The following is a 17,854-nucleotide window of genomic DNA, read 5'->3' as shown; positions in this document are numbered from 1 at the left end:
TATTTTTCGTGAGCTAAAGTCGACAATCTGAAAGCAAATGAGAGACAATATTTTCGCCCGTGCGCGCTATCTAACACCACAATACTTTCACTCTAGATGTATCACAAATCTGTACAATGCAAACCCGTTGCCGTATTAACAAAGTATAGCCAAATCAATTATACAGACAAAGAAATTTTTTCACTTTTTTAACAAAAAAAGTTTTTTTCTTCACATTAACTTTTATATTACAATTCAAATCAAAACATTACAAAGCCACTTAATGATGCTATAAATAAATCTAACACAAATACGCTACAATGTCCCCTTTACGTTGATCAGCCATTTTATCAAAACCAACCATAAAATTGATCAGCCATTTTATCAAAACCAACCACAAAATTGATCAGCCATTTTATCAAAACCAACCACATTTTTTTTTAACAATAAACCTAGTGCCCAATGAAAAGAAAGGAAGTGAAAAATCCATGCCTGTTTTGACTAGACGCTAAATACATACATCCCAATTGCATTTCAATAATTTGTATTCATTCATATTAAAGGGGACTTGAAGCTAGGATACACAAACAAACACCCAAAAATAATTTCACATGTATGTCTGTGTATCCCAGCCGCAGCGAGAACTAACACAAAATTAATCTAACAAATAAAGCACCTCCAATATTACTAAGGGGCAATACAGATTATTTATAACATTTATTTTATTTACTTATATAATTTTTTTGTAACATTTTTTTCCATCGATTATTTTCAATACGAAAGACACACATAAGATTTACTTAGTTTAGGTCAATTTATCACAATTTGTTAGCGGGCGCGACAGGGAGGGGCCCGAACAGTGCAATAAAGGTGAGACAATACTAGGTAACTGCATCGCAACGACTCGACACGACACGACAAATTTTCTGTAGGGAATTTGGCTGTGTGGTGACGCGTCAAAGAAACTATGCGACATGGCACGACCAAATTTTCTGTAGGAAATTTTATGAGAGTACTATGCGTCAGCGGCATTGATCGTCACAGTAAAGTTCCCTTTCGCTGCAATGCAGTTACTAATGCGGTTTCACCTTAAACGAAAATCATTGCATGTAGATTAGTTACAACTAACCACAATCTAACTTTATTCAGTGCCTCAACAAAATTGTGTTAGTGTCAAAACGTATACATTTGATATTTTAAAATTGACATCAATCATAAAATTTTCACGATAAAACATATAATATACACAAAATATTCTCTAAGCATTAAACCAAAGCTACTCTATGGAGTATTACCTTATTAAAACCCAGTTTAAATAAGCGAAAGACGGTCGTCCTACTCGATACTTGTACAACTGTAGACTCGCTTCCTACAATGCGACTTTATAATCATACATCTTTATCCCATCACAGTCATTCACTCATGAAAATAAACACCTTAGGGTCAATTTATACTAGCGCAGAGTCGAAGCGAATCGAAGCGCGCCGAAGCGTCAAATTCGCAACAAGTCGAACGAGTGCGCGCGAATTCGCCAGAATGCCTACAGTGATGACGCGTAGATTCGCTTGTGGGCGAGAATGCGCGCGCACCAAAAAGCGTTGGTCAAGCGAATTCGCGCGAGTGCGCGCCTTCTTAAATTCTCAGAAGTAATATGTACGTTAATAGTTTAGAGTTAAGGTTGAATTTGGTATGTTCAGTTTTGATAATCGCTTCGATGCGCTTCGACTTTGCGCTAGTATAAATTGACCCTTAGTACCATGAAATTAATATTAGTTTTATACAATATTTATTAAAATCTAATATTGTTAAATGGATAAGCACAGATATTTAAATATTGGCGTTAGGACGTCGTAAATCGTATCTATGATAAAAGAGACGATAATTTTCTTTCTCCTTCACTCACAAGTAAGAAGAAATGATAAGGAGCGAGACAGCAATATTGACATGAAAGAGAAATATGTCAACAAAATTCCTTATTTGGACAAAGGACTATATTCTTCTAGGTGAAGATCTTCAGTCTAAAGCACAGGCCTGACTCTTGCGGCCAAAGCATAAAATTTATCCTTCAGATGTTAGAAATTCTAAGAATAAATATTATTCTCTGTAGGCTCAGTCAAATTTTAGTCTTACGTCGTTGTCTTTGTCAATAATGTACATATTCTGCAAATTTGATAATTTTTTGTTGCTAAATATCGTCTAGCTTCTGTTCAATGACCATAATAGCATATTTAAAAGTCTGACTAACTCCCACTAGGTATATTGATCCTATAACAAAAATTTACCCATATGCAGTAATTATGCAAAAAAAATCATTCAATTCAAAAATATTGATAAGTTTTTCATGTAGTAGTAATAAAATAATAAACTTTTCAGATTTATCAGAACATGTCACCGTTATTTTTCGTTAGTCGTATTCGAAAATTAATCTATTATATTTCATTAAGATAAATTAACACAAACCTTTTAGTAAACACATTCGTCAATTCTGTGACTGATTTTAGCATATTCAGGAACTTAAAGGCTAATTCCGTAATAAAAAATGTTCAATTCGCAGTAAGATCTTGTCTTAATTTTGTCTTACTCATTGCTCTTTGCAAATGTGACTCGACATTAAAGTGATACTGTTAATTGAACGTCTACAAGAATTTGCCATCTGAACTTTTTTTACATTTTCAAATTTTATTAAAAAAATCACGTTAATGTCCAAGATATTATGTGGCCGCCATTTCTGTGGCCACTAAAACGTTCATATCACTAGGCTTCATCGCTGCGACGCGGTGTGCGGCCACTAAACTCGGTCGCTGCAGCGTATACCAAACTGTTGTCGAAAGCTTCGTACACCGATTGGCCACTAGGCGGCGTCGCGGCAACGGCCACTAAATTGCGTCCGATTGGCCACTGTTGGTTGGGAGCTACAGCTATATCCGCGGGAGCTGCGGGCGCTTGTAGTCGTACGTGCAGCCGTGGACTTCGGCGTACCGGTGCGGCGCGCAGAATCGCGAGCCGCAGCGGCACTCGTGCACCGTGGCCACCGTGAGCCGCTTGCGGCAGAAGCCGCAGCGCAGACGCACTTTTTTCTGTAAATTTACCAATTTGATGAAATTAGCGCCTGTCAAATATTATTTTCTAGTGGGTGTTATAAATTTGACGGTTCTGTGTGTGTTAATTCCCACGTTGGATACACACTTTTTTACTTTTCAGACAATCAAGTGATTAGTAAAATGATCCATGCATCGGATGGGGATGTGAAAAGTCGGTTCTGTGCCTGATCTTTGCCCAGTGAGTCGCGTCGACTCACTGGGTTATGAGTGCCCAGAGCACTCTCTCTTCCACACTGTACTGTGCACACACTTGGGCACTATGAAATTACTCCCATCACTGGCGCGGGAGGTATTATATATAATATAATTATCATTCTACCCACCACAATCTTGTCAGCCGGCTCCTCCACAGGGGGCGGGGCGGGCGGCGCGGGCGGGGGGCGGCGGCGCTCGGAGCCCACCGCGCGGGAGCGGGGCGCGGGCGGCGCGGGGGGCGGTGGCGGCGGCGGCAGGTGGAGCCCCTCGTCGCTCAGGTGGAGGTGCTCGCGGTTGCGGTGACGGGAGAGTGCTGGTAGTATTCTGCGAACATCGTATTTTATTATATTATTATGTTTCATTACACTTGTAGAATGTCTACATGAGGTCTTTCTTTACATAGGGAATCATCATCATCCCCGGCGAATTGCTGATATCTACCTATTAAAACCCCATGGTGCTCCACTCCTCGCTTAAGGCGGAGTTGCAGGTACGATGTAACCTACCGCAACGTCAACATGAAGTCTAGCGGGACTAACCCGGCGAGAAGATTAAATTGAGCGACAGAATTGCTATTTGCTGTCGCTAGTCGCGCTGTCTGTTACCTGTTCCGTCGCAGCGCCTCCAGGTCGCCGGTAGAGGAGGAGAACAGCGCGTGCGCGAGCGGCGGCGGCGCGAGCTGCGAGCTGCTGCCGAACGCGCGCCAGCCCCCCACACCCGCACCTGCGCCTGCTCCCTCCACGCCGATACCACCTGGAAAAAATAACGATAAAACTTAACTGCCGCACTCACAGAAGAATATTAATTACTTAATGGGCCGTTTACATTCTGCCCTGTAGAGCAGGGAAGTGGGCAGCGCGAGATTGTACTATCAGAGAAGCCGATTCCTAGGCAGATGGGGGACCTACGTAGTTTGGTCGCATTACGTAAAACCCAGCCGACAGACCACACTTAACATTAAATTGACGTGATACGACCAAATAACGTTGGTAAGTCAACTGCCTAGGAATCAATTTCCTCGATGGTAAATGGTCACTTGCACTGCCGCTGCCCAACGCGGCAGGTATGTAGACTGTAGAGGGCCGAGTAGCAGCAGCAGTTGCTGAATATAGACGTCCCATAACAAAGACGAAACATAGTAAACCAACAATTGTGCCTATTTTATTAGTAAGGGGAGAGTGTTTTTATAGAATCTATGTCTCCAGTCAACAATACACAGCAACTCACTATATTCAGCCGTGGGAACCGGAGTCAAGTTATTAGCGAGCGCCGAGTCCACAAACTCCTCAGTGTCCAAGCACTCCTCGAGTATAGCTCCATCCTCGTTCTCTCTCTTCACGAGGACGGAGAGCTTCAGCCTGTCCTCTTCCCTGGCTATCGGAGGCAGCAGGGTGTAGCGGTCCAGGTCAAACGTCTCACAGTAGACGTTGTTGAAGGAGTCCGACTCATCGAGCAGACTGGGGACGGATAGGGTTTCCTCGCTTCTGGTCTTCTGGATGTCTGGTTTGTCGCCTGAAATAGGTACAATGTTCTGTAAATAGATGGTTACAAGTAATGCATTGTCTTGTAAATATAAAAATAAGTCGGGTTTTCCTTCTTGAGGCTATAACTCCAGAACGCACGAACCGATTTCCACGCTTTTACATTCGTTGGAAAGGTCTCGGGCTCCGTGAGGTCTATAGAAAAAAAAATCAAAAAAAATTTAAAGAGAAAAGCATGAAAACAGGGAAAATCATTTTATGGCAAAACAACATTTGCCAGGACAGCTAGTGTCTTGTAAATTAGTCCAGTCCTAACCTCTATTTTAAAGCCATACTAAAATTATAAATGCGTCTGATTATCTCTGCATTTAAACAACTGAGCTAATCTTTATGAAATTTGGCGCGGCGATGTCTCGAGTCCCAGGTAAGGGCATCGAATTTTTATGTCGTTAAAATGTGGCTGCTGCTGCTGCTATTGTTGCTGCTGTTACTACTACTACTGCAGCTGCTGCTGGCTACTGTACCGTGTCGCGGGCGGCGGCGGCTGACGCTGAGCGCCTCCATGCGCCGGCGCAGCTCGAGCATCTTGCCGGCGGTGAGGGCGTTCTCCCGCCTCGTCTCCGACCCGCCGCCCCACGCGCCGCGCTCCGTGTTGCTGCTGCTGGCGGCGCTGCTGCTGCTGCCACTGCTACTGGTGACTGCAGACATAAAAACCTTTATTATCCAACTGTATAAAAATGTTACTTGTGACAAACATCATAAATAAGCTTGGCGTGTTTAGCTTGCGCTTAGAGAAAACATACAAACAAGCTGTTCTTTGTAAAACTTTGTATGTTGCGAGCGTCGATGTGTCGCAGCTTCTATCGTTGCAGCCGCAGCATTTTTATAATATGACCCAAGAAACTTTCTAGTTTGTATAAAATTGTACAAAGATTATTGTTCACAGCTTGTACCTACTGGTACGAATTATGTCACTGCATTGAAATCACTGCAATGTGGTGGACATTGGTTTAACTATAAACCAACAATTCATGCCTCCCTCCCCCCCTCATTTTCATACAGATACACATACCTACTAGCACGAAATATGTTACTGCATTAGTGGTTACACCATCCACCGTTTAACCATAAGTCTACTATTTATGACTCCCCCCCCCCCCTCCCTCAATTTCATACTGCGATACTCACTCGGCTGTTTGTCGAGCGGCGAGTACGAGCCGTCGCGGTTCTCTCTCACACGCAGCATGTTGACTCGCTCGCCCTCGCGGAAGACCAGCACCGTGACGCGGCACTCCCCCCACTCTCCCCACTCGGAGGACGAACTGGAATAGGCAAAGTTAGAAATTATAATCTTGAATTAGTGTGTTATAGGGGCTATAATTATTAATTATTATGAAATATTCCCACGTCTCCTTAGTCCCACGCAGATCCCAGGACCCGAGATATCAAATTTCAGCAAAATCGGTCCAGCGGTTTGGGCGTGAAGAGGTAACAGACAGACAGACAGGATGGACGGACAGACGGACGCAAATCAAAGTCTCAGTAATAAGGTCCGTTTTTACCCTCCGTATCCAAATACGGAACCCTAAAAAAGAGGTAGTAATTACCGTGGATGCAGCAGCCTCTCAATATCCCGCCAGGGCTCCGGCGGTGGCAGGCGGCGCGTCGCCATGGGCCCGCCGCGTAGCCCCAGCACGAGGCGGAGTCGCGCGCCGTCGCCGATCGCGTGCTCGCGGAGCGACAGCGCGTCGTCCAACTCCCGCAGGTTGTATAGCAGGTGCTGCTGGGCGACGGGGATACCTGGAACGAAAAGTTTATTAACCATAGACAATCACTTATTTTACAATTAAAATTAGTGACGGGACGCGCGGGACACGTCTAGCTAGCTGCGCCGACGCATGCGCCATACGCGCGAGCGCACACTACACAGCGATTGCTATATTCATATATTATAGTTTTGACATTCATTCCAACATTGTCTTCGTAGGCGACCAGTCATAATATTAATCTTAATACCTCGAACGTTGGAATCGCAAACACAATATATTTTCAATTGTTATGCGGCAGCCGGCTGCCGCTTGGGGATTGATGGGTAAAATATACAATATATAAGATATACAATAATAATGACGAAAATAATTCATTTCAAGGGAATAATTAGTAATATGTGAGGTTTTATAAAAAAAGGCATATCTTAAAGCTAAAACTCTGCAAAAGTTTCAGAGAGTGTAACTTATAAAAGTTAGCAGAATCCACTGATTTCTCAATGACAATGCAGTTATAAATCCAGTAAGCCTAGATTATGTTGTAGCCTAGCTAAAGATAAGTTGTATTATGTTAACAAATTAACAAAATGTGGCTTCTAGAACCAGTATTATATAAATAGGTTGACCTATTACATAAATCTTCTTGGAATTGCATCTAATACTGATGCAAGTTATTTATAGTTTACATGAGAAACTATATAATGGAATTCATTTTATTATAATGCATTACATAATATATTTGCTCCCTTATTAATAAGAACATATTTTACTCTAGACAAATACTTTAATGTTGCTTTGTCTATCAAGTGGCTTTTCAAATCAAATATCAAATATCTTTATTGCCAGAATGTTGTTGTTATAAAGGTCTTATTAACTACTTAGGTCCTGTTTTAGCACTTCCTGATAAGTGCCAGATAGGCTATCCACAACTTAACTTGACAGATAGAATAGAATAGAATATACTTTATTGCGTTCAAGATATTGTACAAACATAAAATACATTCTTCAAAGATACAAGAACGCAAAGGCGGCTTTATTGCTATTGAGCAATTTCTTCCAAGCGACCTTTGGTATGGCGCATCTGTCAAATATGTTGTGGATAGCCTATCCGGTACCTTATCAGGAAGTGGTGAAACAGGCCCTTATAGTTCTAACAATCTGCCATAACAATGGAGTGCAATTAAATTAAATTCATATAAAATACAACATATATCAGACAAAAGCAGCTACATGAATTAGAGTAATAATAATATCTATGAACACTTCACACCACGTCAGTCTGGCCCCGTGCTAAGTACCTGAAGGACTTGTGTTACGGGTACCAGAAACGGAAATATATTTAATACTTTTATACTATACATATATTTAAGATTTTTATTATATTATACACATATTTAATACACATCCATGACCCAGGAACTTTGAAAACTTTTGTTCCGTCGGTGGGATTCGAACCCGCGACCCCTGGCTTGAGCTACCAACAGCCCACAAACTGAGCCACAGAGATCGTCATCGGAGTAAATATTTCACCAATAAGGGGTATGCAGTCCAGTGTCATACTTGAATAGATTGGTCCTTTATACACTTCTGTTATGCAATCAAACATTAAATCTTTGTAATACTTTGAAATCTAGCCACATAATTATTTATAGCAATGAATCTATTGTACATCTTATAAGATGTTCCATAAATAGTTGAATACTCTTATTTTTTATCTCAGCTAAAAAAAATTAGTTCATTTCTCATTTTTCTTCCTTCATGAATTTTGGCTTTCATTTTACAGACTGCAATGTAAACATTTACATATCATTACATACGAGGGCTGCTATTTATGTATCCGGAATTAAAAAAAGAAACAAACATATATCATTTAATATGGTTTTATTGCTTTTCAAAATATTCGCCGCGATGATCGACACACTTTTGCATACGCTGGAACCAATTTTCATAGCACTTTTTCCATTCTGATTGAGGTATCTCCAAAACGTGCATTTTGAACGCATCAACAGCCTCTTCGCGGCTCGAAAAACGTTGACCACGTAATTTGTTCTTCGCGTATGGAAATAAAAAGAAATCGTTAGGTGCCAAATCAGGGCTGTACGGCGGATGACCAGTCAATTCGATCTTTTGACCCTCCAAAAACTGAGTTGTTTCAGCTGAGGTGTGACAGCTAGCATTGTCGTGATGTAATATGATTCTGCGTTGTCGGTTGTCCTTTCTTATTTCTTCAAAGACTTCTGGTAAACAAATGGTCGTATACCATTCAGAATTAACCGTTTTACGATTCTCTAATGGCACTGTAGCCACATGTCCATTAATTCCAAAAAAACAGGCGACCATTTGCTTCAAAGTACTTTTTGCACGAGTAACTTTGGTTGGTTTCGGCTCATCTTGGAACACCCACACCGTTGACTGTTGTTTAGTTTCGGGGTCATATGCATAGATCCAAGATTCATCACCTGTGTAGATATCATAAACGGCTTTTGACGTACCACGGTTGTATTTTTTTATCATTTTTTTGCACCAATCGACACGAGCCCGTTTTTAATCGATTGTCAAGTTGTGCGGAATCCAACGCGAACATATTTTTTTTTACAGCCAAATGTTCGTGTAATATCTTATGTATGGTCGTCATACTTATGCCTAAGGACGCCTCTATCTCGCGATATGTAACATGACGATCACGCATTATTAGTTCCCGCACAGCATCTATATTTTGTGGGACAACAGCTGTTTTTGGGCGACCTTCTTTATTTTCATCCGTGAGCATAGACCGCCCACGATTAAACTCACTGTACCAGTGATAAACAGTGGTTTTTGATGGTGCTTCATCTCCAAAAGTTGCGGTGAGTTGAATAAAGCACTGTTGTTGATTTAGCCCACGCCGAAAATCGTAGTAAATCATTGCACGAAAATGTTCACGCGTTAAATCCATGGCAAATGAAGACACGCAATTTTCAAAATGACGCCACAATGGAAAAATAATTGACAGTCACATGAAACAAAATGTATTCTTCAACCAAAGAGTTCTATTTTCAAATGTTGTAATTACTTTTTAAATATTGTTCTTGTAAGTGGCCAGTTTCGGATACATAAATAGCAGCCCTCGTACAGTATCCCTTGCTTGAGAACACAACTTTCTCATGATATTTATTGCCTATGTGATATGTCCTACTTAGAGCCTAAGCTACATGTCTGATGAAAATCAGTTTAACAGGCCCGGGCGCGCACTAGCGGCCAGGTCGCGACGGCCATCGAGATAGATACCTTAGTATGAAACCGCCATAGACCACGCGCACCTGGCCGCACGGCGGCCAGCGGCCATACCATACTTTCGATGGCCGCCGCGACCTGGCCGCTGCAGCCTTATTGTATTAAGAAATAATAAACATAGACACAAACTTACACCTTTATTATATTAGTGTATTTACATATAATATTGTTGCTACTACTCTTTTATCATTAACCTCAATCTGTTACTATTAAGATGTATGGGTGGGAAAACCCAATCAATAAGCATACTTCAGTGGCCGACTACCGGTGAGTGACTCATAGTGTTAATATGTTTTCTCCTCGAGGGTCACTGAGATAAATGTCACTCTTGCTACATGTGACTAGATATTAAATTGTGTTTTAAACATATTAAAACTATTTTAAGCTATCATGTATTCATAATTAAGAATAATGTCAATAACTTGTGTGCTATTTTTATCCTGTTACATGTAATAATAACATGATTTTTTTTTAATGACATAAGGGGGCAAACGAGCAAACGGGTCACATGATGGAAAGCAACTTCTGTCGCCCATGGACACTCGCAGCATCAGAAGAGCTGCAGGTGCGTTGCCGGCCTTTTAAGAAGGAATAGGGTAATGGAGAGGGTAGGGAAGACAAGGGAATAGGGGAGGGTAGGGGAGGGTAGGGAAGGGAATAGGGTAGGGAATTGGGCCTCCGGTAAACTCACTCACTCGGCGAAACACAGCGCAAGCGCTGCCGAAGCATGGCTCTCCCACGTATGAAAACTATGTAATAATGCTCTCCCACACATGATGTGTTATCATGTTAACTAGGCATCTTTTTTCAAAGAAATGCGATAGAAGTAGGAGCCATGTTAATTCCTATTTTAACATTTTAAAATTTTATTAATGAATTAATGAGGGATTTTCCTATTTTTTTAATTTGATTGTCAAACAGATTCCATTTTAGTAACTAGATGGCGTATGGGTAGACAACTATCGGTAATACCAGGGAATACCATCAATAATTGCTACAAAACTGGGCAAAAGAATGTAAAACTTTTCAATTTGAAAAAGACGCAATAATATTCCAATGAATAGGATAATAAAGTTATTATAACGATGTTTTAGCTAAAATTCATGGAAGAAATACACCAAATGTCACAGGAATAATACATTTTGGTTTTGACAACATCTTACCTGCACTTGTGCAAGATAACGGATATTTAATGGCTAATATTTTACCAATAATGAATATCAAAAACCCAAATAACACAATTTGGGAAAAAATAATAAAAACCACACCAACAATAAAAAGTAGAAGAAGTTTGAAAGTGACATGCCCGCCAAAACTCTTTCAGTTGTCAAGTTTTAGTTTGACGAGTTTTTATTATGTCAGCGTGTTCCTAAACTATTACCAGTGTACTGGTCTAATTGCTTAGGCCAATGATCGCTTATTTTGATTTATGTCACACTTGAGTACACTGATATTTTTTGGAAACACAACCCATATGTAGTCAGGATGCCAAGTGCCAACCTGCAGATAATTTCAGATCGGTGAGGAACCAATAGAAAATCTAGAAGTGTCTATCCTTACGCCATCTAGTTAAAATTGTTAAAATTAAAATTAAAAAATATATATGAAAATCCCTCATTAAGTTCGTTTTTTTTTTATATTTTATGAAGCACTCAGTATAATGATAAAATAATTTTGTTTGCAGTTTGACTAGTGAGGTAAATGAGAATATTTTTTGGGAGCCAACGTAATATATATTGTATCATAAGAATCTTGAAATTATATAATGTCAATGACCAAACAATTAACAAGGTTGGGTCGAGGCCAAGGAAATACCGCAGTCTTGTAAATCTATAATCTCATTTTATGTTTATTAATACAACTACCTGTTTAGGAAACAAGACATTAATTTACCATGTAACATTTTTCCAAATGCACATAGCATAATATACAAGAGATTTACACTTACTTAATAGTTTTTGTTATTAATTCACCACTCTGCTTGAGGAGCTAGGGAACAAAACCAGATTAGTGAAAAAAAAAATTACATAGTGGTTAAAAAACTGGTATCAACTACTACCAGGTACAGAAAACGTTATCAAAAATTTACCGTTAAATTTACCAAAACATTCGTTCCGTTATCGTTACCTACAAATTACCGCTACTTTTTGTTATCGTTAAAAAGTATCGATACTTTTTACCGGTATATTTATCGTTATTTCTTAACGTTACCATTGCTCTACGCGCGACGTTGCCAGACCTCTGTGGTGGCAACGTCGCGCCTCGCACAACATATATTATCGTCACTCACCGTACTGCGCGGAGTGCGGACACGGGACAAGGAACTTGTAACACAGATTTCTTAGCTGTTGAACGTTTGTAAAGCAAAAAGTTTGTTTCTTTTTGTTTTGAGAGTAATATATATCTATATGTATTATATAAAATTGCATGTCCTGACGGTTAAAACTGTTAAAGTTTCAGCCACGAAATTTTGTGATTAGGGTTGTTTTATAAAGTAAACACTTAAGTAAGGAATGAATTTTGGAAACTTTAACCCGAAGGGGGTGAAATAGGGGTTGAAAATGTGTATAAAAGTCCGTCATTTCTCAAGTTAGAAACGTGAAGCTTTATTTTTGGGCTACTGATTAAAAATGAATGAATATATATTTAAGCGTTTTTGGAAATTCCACCCCCCAAGGGGGTTAAATTGGGGTTGAAAGTTTGAATGAAAGTCCGTCATTTCTTAAGTTAGAAACATGAAACTTTATTATTGGGTTACTGATTAAAATTGAATGTGTATATTATCATATAATACATTTAAGGCGAGGACTATCTCATTCCGAAACGATAACCTTGCACACAACCAAAAACCAAGCGTGTGCGCATCGCAATAAGATTCATTTTAGCTTAGCATAAAATTGCAATTCTAGGGGCGGATCTTCTCTATTTTTCATGTGTTTTTTTTAAATATCTTTCGAAATAAATGTTAAGAAACAAAATTGTTCGGTTCATACCTTTTAATATAGGTTCACTAACAATTTATTCAAATAAAATGTATATTATTCTAGTTAATACTTACATTTCGATGATAAAGATTTTTGTCGGAGTTGAGTTTGTAAATTAATTACAGCCAAAGTATTACGTTTTATTAAAATGTTTATGATTTAAACCCTTTTAAATATTGTGCTTTATATTTTATATTTTTTTAACATTTCGTTATTCTATTGGAACTAGGTAAACCGGAAGTCAATAAATAACAAAATGGGGTTTGTCCTCGACTTTTGTGTTTTTTTAGAAATTCTACCCCTAAGAAAGGATTTTAAAAAAATTCACCCCTAAGGGGGTAAAATAGGGGATGAAATTTTGTCAATTTTAAACCGATCGGGCTGAGACTTTGTATGCATAAAGCGACTATGACGTAGACATCCAATAAGAAAGAGTTTTAATAAAAAGTCTACTCCTGAGGGAATGAAATAGGGAACGAAAGTTTTTATAAAGGGCATTGAGTAACTTACAAAGTTACTCAATGTCCTTTATAAAAACTTTCATTTCATGTACCTGTGGCGTCATTTTTTTTTCCAGCGGCCAGGGATAAAACCAATACTATTTTGTAGCACTACATTAGAGGAACATATATTAGTAATAAAAATTATTCTAAGTAATATCGGAGCTGAGCTACGATTATTTTAGTATATTTATTTTTGCGCCTTATGTTCACAAAACGAAATTAATTGTACTTGTATCTATATATTATACCGGTTGTAACAAAACTAAGTGATAATAATAAATTTTAAGTGATAATAAATTTTACTCTACTTAACTACCTACTAGCTAACGCCACCGCCGGCGGCAGCGTGGGTCGCCACGCAAATGTCAGTAGAAAATGATACTTAAATTCTAGTAGCATTTTATTTGAATATTGAGACAAAACATAAAGTAACGTTATCATTAACGTTAATTTATACCGGTATTAATTACCGCTACTTTTTAACGTTTTAACGTTACCAGTAACGTTAAGAAGTATCGTTACCAAATTTTTACCGGTATTCCGGTCCCTGACTACTACTACTACTGAAATAATCCGGTTTTGTTTGAAAATGGACTTTTTAAAGCCTTTTTAAATGGATTTGATTTAAAATTTTAAAGGGGAATTGACGCAGCTGGGTCAAGAGAAGACGATTCAAAAAAAAAAAAAAATTTTTGCACACTGGTGGACATGTCTGGTTTTGTTCGCCAGCTCTTAAATTCTAATTCAACATGAAAATGTGAAATAGAATAGCTCAATCAGGAAAAGTAATACAAAAATTCGTAGGCGTTATTTAAAATTTTGGTGTTATTTATAAACCTGTTTAACATTTAAAATTTGACTACCTGCTTGTGAATTATTACTTCCCAGTCTGGTCACAAATCATGCAGAAATTTGTACAATGACCTTCCACTTTAAGTATCTACTGTCGCGAAGGAATGTAGCTATCTCATTTCTACAGTATGCGGTTAAGCGAGAGAGCCTTATTTACGTGTGTGAGTGATTCGCGACCACATTATAGTACATACAATCCATACTTCCATACTAATATTATAAATGTGAATGTATGTCTGTCTGTCTATCGGTTACCTCTTCACGACTAAGCCACTGAACTGCTTTGTTAAAACTTTGTATGGAGACACTTCGAGTCCCAGGAAAGGACATTTAAGATACTTGTATCCCAGAAAATTTACGGTTCCCACGCGATAGCAATATTTGAAGCACCGGAGTTGCGGGTGTCATGTACTGTATAATATGTTCAAATAAGCAGAATACACAATTAACATTTTGGATCTATGCCAACCACCTCAATAAATATATGGTAATTTAAGGGATAATGCACTTTAGCTATATTAGGGTTAATTGTTTATGTAACAAGGTCAAATAACTAATTTGGTTACATCCATACTAATATTATAAATGCGAAAGTGTGTCTGTCTGTCTGTCTGTCTGTTACCTCTACGCCCTGAATCCTCTATGCTGAATCGATTTTGCTGAAATTTGGCATGGAGATACTTTGAGTCCCAGGAAAGGACTTTTTATTCCGGAAAAATGTACGGTTTTCCGCGATAAACGTATTTTGGCGCAACGGAGTTGCGGGCGTCGTGTAGTAATTCATAAATAGCCAACAATATTATAATGTGCCATTGTATTTCTTTGATTAGTAGCAAATACTAGATGCTATTCACTAGCTTTGTTTACATTAAGATAAAAAATATCTGCAGCTGAACATATAACTACCTCCTTTTTGGGAAGTCGTTTAAAAAAGGCTTGACATTCATTGTTCAAAGGCTTAAAAATTACTTATACTTACAAACATGCCATGAATTGTAAGTGATTTAAATTTGAAGTTGCCGGGAACCTCTGTGGGCCTGACAAACTTCTATGAATCACAAAGATGTACTGTACTTTATGTGTACTTTAGTCCTTACACAGGCTATTTTGAATAAGGCTACAACTAAAAACAAGGCCAAGGTTACATTGAGTAGAATTTTAGATCCTATTGTAAGTCTTGTTAATGTAAAGTGAAGTTACCAGTATAATTTTGTTGGAGAAACAAAAAAAAAGCTGTTTATAGAGGCTCTACATCTATCTTTTTCAAACATGAATCTATTTTAATACACTTACTCACATTTTAAACCAGTTTAGGCTACTGATTGCATTATAGATGTTTAATATTTTTGATCACTAATTAGATATGTCAATTTAATATGCCTTAATTAATTTTATGATATTTCCTATAAATAAACATCAGTGGCTAAAGGTCAGAGCAAAGGTAACACGTTAAAAGTCTACACTTCGACTCGAAAAGTCGGTTCAACTCCCAAACAGCCACATGTGTAAGCGAGAACAATAGATTTCCAAGAATCCTTGAATGAAGTATTAATTAATATTGATGTTAATGTACCGTATGCTCTATTTCTACACATAATATTGATCCTTATGTACACATGAGCTCTAACAGCACAATTGAAGACATGAGTGGTTATTTTTTCTATCACTTATTGTGTTCTTCCACTCACGTCTTCATCATGAAACACAATAGAACATTAATTTTGTCAAGTAAAACTTGACAAAATGAATGTTCAAATATAATCCTACTATATAGTTTATGATGCAACTAGGTGTTTCCAAGTTTTATCTATCTGCCTACATGCAACCATTTTCCTGGTTTTGTCCTATATAATTGCTTTTATATATGCATAATGCATATATTATGTTTTTTTTTCGCTCTTCTAATCTGCAATCAGTATTTAACTATAAGCAGGTGAGATGTACTACGCATGGCAGGTAGAGTGCTTCTACCACTGTAGATTAATTATATACGTGTCTCTTATTTTATTACAGCCATCCTAATAGTTTCATATCCTGTTTGATGCAGACAGACAACATTATCTTCTTATAATTTTATTATAGATAAAAAATCTTCTACATATAAATAAACTTGTCTGTTACAAGTCGGACTGTTTTTTTTTTAAACTAGCACTGCTGATTCTAAATCAAGAGTATGAGTCTACTCATACTCAGGGTACTGATATTCAAGGTGAAAAATGTTTAGGTAGAGTCTCTCTAGACTCTGCTAGAGTTACATACAAACATGTTTCACCTTGTAGTGATATCATAATATAGCCAATAAAAACTATGAAGACATATTTTATGACATTTGATGATATAATGTATTGTAGTTTTTTTTTTTTTGCTGAAATTATCATTTATTTACTTTTAGATTAAAATGAATTCAAACAGAGTATGGCTTAAAATATTGTGTAGCGAGTTGTCTGTCGCACATGACGCTGTCGTGGCTCGATTCATGGAAACAAACATGCATGCATGATAATGTAAAGTGTAAGACACTTATTTACATACAATATCTTGCACATTCCTCGCGCGTGAAACGATACGGCGCGTCGGGCGACCGTTTAATTCATAAAAAAGCTGGTGATTTGCGTAGTTAGGAGTCAAAAGGTCCTTTGTTGATGACGCATAGTGCAAGCAAAATAAATGATTGTGTAACACGTAGCGCGTACCTTCCACCCTGAATATCTTGGACTTTATGGCGAAGATGGTGTCGGAGGGCGACACGGTCATCTCGAAGGCCGTGCCTGTGAGGGTCTCCACCATCAGCTCCATGGTTGGCTGGCTCGCCCCGTCCTCCTGAAAGGCTTTCGACCTGTTCGACAGTCTCTCCGGGCAACCATGTTGTGACATTTCACACGCGGGACACGATTCACTATCTGCGCCACATTGCACTCCAATAAAATTTTATAGCACTATGCAGTGAGACGTGAGTTAATGGCCAAAATTATGAGCTATCACATGCACGATCACCGTATACAAAACTGATCTGATTTTGTGGACATCGGCTAGAACTACCCTATAAAACTAATCTAAGGCAGAACTAAATATTTTTACACTATTAAATACAATATTTTGCAACAAAAATAATGTTAACACAACGAATAGACGATGGAAATATTTTTATTAACTATAGTCTATAGATAAAAAATACACGTTTTGTCGTGTCTATGACAGATGAATGAACGAATGAAATTATTTTATATTTTTTAAAGAAAATTGACATATTTTGATTTTTGAAATAATGCAGAATGCTGCGGTCGCACGTCTGTGGGGTATGCGTGGTGGCCGCAAAGGAAGTATGCTCGGTCAGGCCGTAGCCCACGAGATAACTGATATTTTTCAGCTGTCGTATATATAGTGACGCGCTCAGAAAACTTCGATAGCGCGATGCAGGTATGTTAGGCGAATTGTGGGTACCGCAACATCACTAACCCCGTATAGGAGATTTTCAAAAAATCATTGGATATTTTTTTACATTAATTGCATGTCTCACATACAGAATCAGCCGCTAGAAGGAAAAAAAGGACCAAATGTTTTGCTCCAATTTTCCCATAGTATTGGTAGCGTCAATTTCTTTTTTCCATTTTTTTGCCATCAGATTCTGGTAGACCTATTATAGTTAGATTCCAGATACTATTTTCATTCAAGAATCAAGATTAAAAATATTTTAGGATCCACTGTCGAAAAATTCAGTAT

The 17,854-nt window shown here is 38.3% G+C and overlaps 1 protein-coding gene across 1 annotated transcript; it reads right to left on the bottom strand.

Annotated features, from left to right (window-relative positions):
- Positions 1-1,731: 1,731 nt before the first annotated feature.
- On the bottom strand, positions 1,732-17,266 carry LOC121735213 (AN1-type zinc finger protein 4-like). Its single transcript, XM_042125950.1, has 8 exons — positions 16,828-17,266; positions 6,364-6,556; positions 5,945-6,078; positions 5,281-5,454; positions 4,503-4,787; positions 3,881-4,028; positions 3,404-3,599; positions 1,732-3,056 (listed from the first exon to the last, which is right to left on the bottom strand). Exons 1-8 carry the CDS (start codon positions 17,006-17,008, stop codon positions 2,898-2,900), a joined length of 1,470 nt encoding a protein of 489 aa, XP_041981884.1. The 5' UTR covers positions 17,009-17,266; the 3' UTR covers positions 1,732-2,897.
- Positions 17,267-17,854: the final 588 nt, after the last annotated feature.

This window comes from Aricia agestis, chromosome 17 (genome assembly GCF_905147365.1).
Source record: "Aricia agestis chromosome 17, ilAriAges1.1, whole genome shotgun sequence".
Lineage (NCBI taxonomy): Eukaryota > Metazoa > Arthropoda > Insecta > Lepidoptera > Lycaenidae > Aricia > Aricia agestis.
This window is presented reverse-complemented; position numbering and strand designations above follow the sequence as displayed.